The sequence below is a fragment of the Crocodylus siamensis genome, chromosome 6, assembly GCF_052110815.1.
Source record: "Crocodylus siamensis isolate JL-2025a chromosome 6, ASM5211081v1, whole genome shotgun sequence".
In the NCBI taxonomy this organism is placed as follows: Eukaryota; Metazoa; Chordata; order Crocodylia; family Crocodylidae; genus Crocodylus; species Crocodylus siamensis.
The window spans coordinates 43832758-43840213 of NC_143400.1; the positions used below are offsets into that span (position 1 = coordinate 43832758).

At 62.3% G+C, this 7456-nt stretch overlaps 1 protein-coding gene across 2 annotated transcripts; it reads right to left on the reverse strand.

The window, feature by feature from the left end:
* Positions 1 to 3067: 3067 nt before the first annotated feature.
* Positions 3068 to 6460, reverse strand: LOC149862443 (dehydrogenase/reductase SDR family member 4-like). Of its 2 annotated transcripts, XM_090051353.1 has the most exons (9): positions 6345 to 6460; positions 6129 to 6210; positions 5079 to 5256; positions 4715 to 4816; positions 4554 to 4624; positions 4413 to 4464; positions 3739 to 3873; positions 3595 to 3650; positions 3068 to 3259 (listed from the first exon to the last, which is right to left on the reverse strand). In XM_090051353.1, the coding sequence occupies exons 2-9, from the start codon at positions 6191 to 6193 to the stop codon at positions 3145 to 3147; spliced, it is 774 nt and encodes a 257-aa protein (XP_089907479.1). In that variant the 5' UTR covers positions 6194 to 6210; positions 6345 to 6460; the 3' UTR covers positions 3068 to 3144. The 2 variants fall into 2 exon arrangements, with proteins under 2 accessions (XP_089907479.1, XP_089907478.1); XM_090051352.1 differs by lacking the exon at positions 6345 to 6460 and having other exon boundaries at positions 6129 to 6332.
* Positions 6461 to 7456: the final 996 nt, after the last annotated feature.

Consider the following 7456-nt stretch of genomic DNA (forward strand, 5'->3'; position numbering starts at 1 on the left):
TCTTGTGCCATAAAGCACCCCCCAGGGGACTCCAAAACACGAGGCAGGTGAGAGAGAGGCAGAGGGTTTATTCACTCAATACAGCAGAGATAGGGGGTCCCCCAAACTCATCAGCCCCTCCCCCTCCCCCACATTTGGGGGGGTGTAGCAGGCCCCGCCCCCGGCTGGGTTCAAGGCGGGGGCGGAGCCGGGCCGGGGTCCTGCACCCATCCCGGGGGTCCCCCGAGGTGTGAGCGGCTTGCGGGGAGCAGAGGAGGACACAATTCTGGCATAGTTGCCTGGGACCCCCAACCTGGGGGAGGAAGAGGGTGTAGTGGGGAGAGAGCCCAGGCGTCCAGGCTCCCAGCCCTTCCTGGTCTGACCCACCAGACCCCACTCCTCTGAGTGGATGCCCCCACCCAAGGGTGGGGGAGGTCAGTGGCCCTGGGGGGATCCTGGATCAAAGCACCAGCTCCAGAGCTGTGAGCCTGAAGACACTGCCTCAGTTTCTCCCAATGAAGTTCCCTGCCTCAGTTGTTGGACAAGGGCTGTGGGACACAGGGCAAGGATGGGGAGGGCAGGGAAAATGTGTGAGGATGGACGGGTGGATGGGATGGACTGGGAATAGAGGGATGGAAGGAAAGAGGGATGGGTAGCTGGCTGAGCTGACTGGAGGAAGTGGGGGATGAAAGAAGGGATGGAGAGATGAATGAATGGGGGTGGGCATGGAAATATGGAGGGATGGGGGCGCCTGGGGATGGAAGGATGGATGGCAGGCATCTGGAGATGGAGCAAAGGATGGATGGAAGGAGGAAGGGATGACTGGAGGGATGGGCAGAATGGAGATGGATGGGAAGCATCTGGGGAAGAAGGGATGTTGGGAGAGGTGGGTGGATGGACAGACGGAGGGAAGGTGGGTGTCAAAGATGGTCACTAATACATCCCACATGGCACCCCCGCTCCAAAGCCACCTCCTTCCTTCCTGCCGAGGGAATGCCCTGCCTCCTCGAGGAGAACCCAGGTGCCTGAGCTCCCGGCCCTAACTGCTCTATCCCACTGGACCCCACTGCCCATCCCTTGCTGAGTGGGGCAAAAAACCCAGGTGTCTGAGCTCCCCAGAGCCCCCCACTGCCTCCACTAAGCAGGGCAGGGGACCGAGGTGTCTGGCTCACCATGGGGGCTAAGGCACAGATGCTTGGGTTTTGGCCCCACAGTTTGGCCATGTCCCAGTCCACATTTGTGTGATGCTGGGTGCTCAGCATCTCATGCCCCATCCTGGGGCAGGCACCATGCCACTGCCAGCCCAACCCTGCGGGGCTGTGGGTTGGGAGTGAGGGGCACCAGCAGGGCTGGGGGGGCAGGGGGCTGCAGGTCAGAAGTGAGGAGCACCAGGAGGGCTGGGGGCGGCAGAGGGCTGGGGGCTGGGAGCGAGTGGCACCTGCAGGACTGCAGGGGCAGTGGGCTGCGGGTTGGGAGTGAGGAGCACTGATGGGCGGTCTCACCCATCCGTGGTGCCCGTGACCACTGCCATCTTCCCAGTCAGGCCCCTCCCAGCACCCCTGGCCCAGACACTGGCTCCACCCCCCCCCCCCACACACATCCAGAAAAACTTCCCCAATCCCCTTCCTAGTGGGAAAGACATGGGTGAGATCCCCCACCCCCAGCCCTGTTGGGGCCCTTCACTCCTGACCCGCAGCCCCCTGCCCTACAAATCCCTCTACTGCACCCCTTCCATCTTTGGGGGGGCGCTAAGGTAGTCCCCAGGTCCTCTCCCCCCAACATGGATCCATGTCAGCAGCCCAGTCTAGCCCTGGCAGCTGCTGAGAGAGGAGCCTTGAGTAACACCTGAGCTGGGGTAAGCAATGTTGGTGGCTTGTGGAGGGGCCTAAGGGGAGGTCAGGAGGTCCCAGGGGGAGCAGGTAGGCTCACTGGCCTGGCCTAGGAGTGGGGCCAGGCCAAGAAGGGCCAGAGCTGGAGGCTAGAAAGCCTGGGGGTCTCAGCTGCCCCAGAAGCAGGGCCAGGCTCTAAGGAGAAGGGCTTCAGCTAAGGAGGCCAAGAAGGCCATAGTGGGAAACCAAGAGGGCCAGAGTGTCCATGGCCCAGAAAGGAAAAATGGAGCCCAGGGGTAGTTAGGACTGATAGGGTACATGTGATTCCCAACAAGATCCAGGCAGATGAGGGCAGAAGGGACTCCAGGGGCATCACAGCCCTCCTCAGAAGCTTAATCTCATTAGTCTCGGAGAACACGGGCGTCCCCAGTGTCTGACACCTCCTTGCCCCACCCCAGACCCCAGGCGCCACAGAGAACCCAGGTGTCTGACATCATCTGCCCCCCACTTCCCCACAAAGAACCCAGGTGTCCAGGACATGCACGCCGGTCCAGGGAGGGACCCAGACATCTGGGATGGCTCCAGCCCAAAGGGGGACAGGGGAGCTTCCCAGCCATAAGCGCCTGTGCTGCTGCTGCTGGGGGGTTTTGGCTCTACTCAGCCCCCTTGTCTGGGGACTAAAGAGCTAATTAGTGGCTGCCCTGGTGTAATTAATGCTGCAGCTGCTGGAGACACACGCAGGGGACTCCACCAGCCGAATGCAGGGAGGGACCCAGGTGTCCCTAAAGCCTGGGGCTGGAGTGAAAAGGACCCAGGCATCTGGGTCTATGCACCTGCCCTTCCCTCCCACAGAGTCCATTGCTTCTTGGGGAAGGGAGGGAAGCAGGTGTCTGAGATGATAACTCACCCTCCTCAGCCCCTTGGCAGGAGGAGAGGGAACTCAGCCCCCGTCATGGGATATGGTATATTCCCTTCCCCCCCTGGGATGACATGGTACCCCCTCCTACATGCACCCTACTGCCCTATTTAGGTGCATCCCCACCTGAGCTGGAGGCGGGCAGTAGAGGAGGGGAGCTTGAATGCCTGGGTTCCCCGTGCTGGTGGCACAGCAACCCTGACAGCTCTGGCTCAAGGACTAGGTGGGGTGAGACTGCCAGAGCCTGGGGTTGGGGCTACACCAGGCCCTACCCCTCCCCCTCCCTCACCTGAACCTGCCCCCCACTAGGCCCTGCCCCCCAGACAGTGGGCACCACCCTGGCCTCCACAACTTAGTTTATTGGCTGCTGCAGGAAGCAGCAGAATCAACAACTGGGGGGCCTGGAGGCCTGCCCCACACTCAGAGCCGGGATGGGGCCCCTCCCCCAACCACGACGGTCTCGCCCGTGATGTAGGCGGCATCAGGGGAGCAGAGGAAGGACACAATCCCTGCGCAGTCCTCTGGGGCCCCCAACCTGGGGAGAAAAGGGGGTTGAGGGGAGAGAACCCAGGCGTTCAGGCTCCCAGCCCCTCACCTTTGGGAACCCATTCCCCTCCCAGGGAACCCAGGCATCCGGGATATCCTTCCTGCCCAACTCTGACACACCTGCCCCCAATCCCCTCCCAAAGAACACAGGCGTCTGAACCTCTAGCCCTCCTCAAGTCTAACCCACCAGCCCCAACTCCACTCCTGAAGAACCCATGTGTCCAGGCTCCCAGCCTCCTACTGCTCAAACCTACTAGGCCCTGCCCCCCTCCCAAGGAACCCAGGCATCCAGGCTGATCCCAGGAGGGAAGGGGGTGGCTGCACCTCTTCACTTGCAAGGCCTCCATCATCTTCTCCACCATGGCCTCATCCTTCCAGAGCTGCAGCAGAGAGTGGGGTCCACAGTCATGCCCTGCCCCATGGGAAGGTCCCGTCTCCTCAAGGAGACTCCGCCCCTCCCACACTCACCGCAGAGCTGAACTTGGTCTTGATGACGCCGGGTGCAACACAATTGACCCGCACGTTCCTGGCACCCAGTTCCGGGGCCAGCACCTTGGTGAGGCCCAGCAGGGCCGTCTTGCTGACACTGTAGGGGCCCAAGGCCTGGGGGGTGGGGGCAGAGTGGGTGGGGCCCTGCCTCCATCAGGGAAGGCCCTGCCCACCCAACTGGGCTCCCATCATGCATCCACCTCACCCACCCAATGGGACACTGATGTTGATCCATCCACCTGTCACCCATCTATCAGCCTCCATCCACCCAACAGGGACACTGTTGTCCCTCCATCCACCCAACTGACCCATTGTCAATCCAACCTGTGCTTACCCAGTGGAGCCCTTTCACTCATCCATCCACTCAACAGGGACACTGTTGTCCATTCACTCAAGGGCCAATCCATCCACCCAATGGACCCCTGTGGCTCATCCATATTCCTCTCCCACTCAGTAGGATCCCTGCACCCATCTATCCCTCCCCATAGTCCCGAGCTATCCACAAAACCCTCCAACTATCCACCTACCTCTTTACCCCTTCTGCCCAGAACTGCCCCTTCTACCACCAACCTGGCCCTCCATCCATCCACTCACTTGCCTCCATCCAACCCTCCCTCTAGTGCCCCAGGGGTGGGCTGGACCATGGGACTCACCTGGAAGGGGGAAAAGCCAGCAATGGAGGAAACTATGACAATGGAGCCACCCCTGTGCAGAGAGAGGGGATGCGATGGGATTAAGGTTGCTGCCCAACCCTTCTCCTGCCCCTACTGACCCCCTGCCCCTCCCCCACTCACCCCCTCTTTTCCATGTGTGGCACGACCAGATTCACCAGCATTGCTGTTGCCGTCACGTTGACCTTCATGATCTGAAGGGGGGGAAGGGGAGGGTCAGGGAGTGTCTTCTGGCCTTCTCCCACCCCAGCCTTTCCCCCTTCCCCACCCTCCCCTGCCCATACCTTGTCCCACACCTCCTCTGAGGCGTCCAGCGTGTTCCCGAAAAAGGGGTTCACAGCCGCATTGGACACCAGGATGTCGATGCCCCCATAGTGCTCCAGGGCCTGCAGTGGACAGAGCCTGAGACTCACATAGGGCAGAGAACCCAGGCATCCGCGTTCCCAGACCTCCGCTCCACCCCCTGCTCTAACCCAGCATGCTCCATGCCTCCGCCAGGAGTCTGGCCCCTCCAACCCAGCCAATCCAACTCCCTGAAACCCACCCCCCTCCCAGAGCTTGAGCGAACCAAGGTGTCCAAATCCCTCTTGCCCTGATCCTCTGCCCCCACCCGCCAAGCCGGGCAGGGGACGCAGGCGTCCCGCTCACTGTGGCAACAAGGTGCGCCCGATCCTCAGCCTGTCCCACATGGCACACGGTGCCCAAGGCGCTCAGGTTCTGGCTGCGCAGCTCTGCCACGGCCCGGTCCACATTTGGCTTCTGCCGGCTGCTCAGCACCACATGCGCCCCATCCTGAGCCAGGCGCCGTGCCACAGCCAGCCCGATCCTGAGGGGGCATGGGGGTGAGGGGGGCTGCGGGTTGGGAGTGAGAGGCACCAGCAGGGCTGGGGGGCAGGAACTACAGGTCAGGAGTGAGGGGCACTGGCAGAGCTGGGTGGGGAAGAAGGGGGGAAGTATGGGGAGATGCAAGACAACACACCCCAGGAGCAGCACAAGAGCCACACACATCACATGCACATCCATGCACAAGAGTGCCTGGGACCCACGCACACAATGCTAGGTGTACAACACAACGGGTACTCGTGCACAAACACACACACACAGCGCTGCCAGGACTCAAGGGTCCAAGACCCCCACTACACAGCAACCTAACAGCCCACCTCCCACAAGATGGCAGGTACACAATGCAACACTACATAGACACAAACATGCGCACCTCTAAGGGTGCCTGTTACACAAGAACACAACACAGCAAGGCAACACACAACCCCCTCCTGTCTCCCAGGAGCTCCCACTCTGCAAGACACAGCTACACAACAGCACAACACGGAAAGGACATGCACAAGGCCCAGAATGCCGGGCACCCAGCACAACACAACCGGGAGGTGTGCCCCCCTGGATTCCCCTGCTGTGCAACACAACAGACATGCACACCAAGAGCACCCAATGCACCCGCCCACCCACCTATGGACCTGGTACACAACACACAGCCACATACCACCACACACCACTCTTCAGAGCACCTGCTACACAACACTGAAGGGACAGACAAGGGTGTCAGGTACACACACACACACACACACACACGAGACACAACACGGCCACACCCGCTACACACCTACACAGGAGGCCCCGGCACCACCCCTGCAAGCACCCGGGACTGCGGGTCGGGAGTGAGGGGCACCGGGGGGGTCTCACCCGTCCGTGGAGGCCGTGACCAGCGCCACCTTCCCGGCCAGACGGCCTCGCGTCCCCGCGAGCATCGCAATTCCGATGGACTCTGCCCGGGAAAGCACGTGGGTGGGGGTCAGTGCCCGGCGCGGGCCAAAGTCTCGCCCCGCCGGCTCCCCAATCCCGCCGACGTCCCTCACCCCCGACCCGCAGCCCCCTCCCCATTCCCCCCCCAGCCCCGACCTTGATCACTTTCAAGCTCAGGAAGTTTCTAGCTCCGCCCCCCCGCTCCTGATTGGCTGCATCCCCCGACCCCCCCCAGCTCCCCGCCCCTGACTGACTGCGCTCTGCAGCCCCCAGCCACGCTTCCCGCCCCCGATTAGCCAGACCCCGCCCACTGAAGGTGTACACCCCGACCCCGCTCATGATTGGTTGCGGGGTCCCTGGCCCCGCCTCCTCACGGTTTACGCTCCTCCCCCGCCCTGATTGGCTCCCTCCCCCCACACTTAATAGCCGCATCCTGGCCGCAGCCTTGGCCCTAGGGTGAGGGGACCGTTGGGGCAGGGCGGCATCCTCGACTCCACCCCCTCCCCGTCCTTCTGTCCTTGGGGCTGTCAGTCCGGCTCTGTGCTGCTGCCTGGTGTCAGCCCCTTCGGGCCGTTCGTGGCCCCGCTCGCCTGCCAGTCTCTGCCGCCAGCCCGCACCTCCCCGCGCCTCTGTCCGTCTGCGTGTGCGGCCGGCCGGTCCCCACGGCGGCCCGGTCTGTGTCTGTCTGTGGGGCCGTCTGTCCCCGACCCCCCATTTCTCTCCCGCACCCCTTTGCCTCTCTACTTATGGGTCTGCCTATTGCTCTGCCCACCCATCCGTCCCCGTAGTTCCCATCCACCCCATTGCTGCCTGTCTCCCTCCCTCCGTCGCCCATCCATCCAACCTCCCACCTCTCTGTCTGTCTGTCTATGTCTGCCGATGGGCCAGTTCCTACCCACTTGTTTCTCCATCCATCCACCCATCCTTCCTTATATCTCCCATCCATCCATCCATTCATCCCTCCCTGTACTCCCGTCTCTCCCTCCCTCCATCCTTCCCTCGTTGCAGCCCCGTGCACCCACCTGTCCCCCCAGCACCTGGCCCTGCAGCCGGCTTCACACCTCTGCCTGTTCATACCTCCCTCTCCCCGAGCCCAGTGTCTGTGCCTCGTCGGCTCCCCTTCCCCATGGCCCGGCTGTCTGTCTGCCTATATAGGCGCTATCCCATGCACTGTCTCCTTCCTCCTCCCTCCATCCAACCTCTCCTCTGCTCCTGTCTGTCCGTCCATCCCCAGACCCATTTGTCTGTTTGTGCCCATTCCTCTCTCC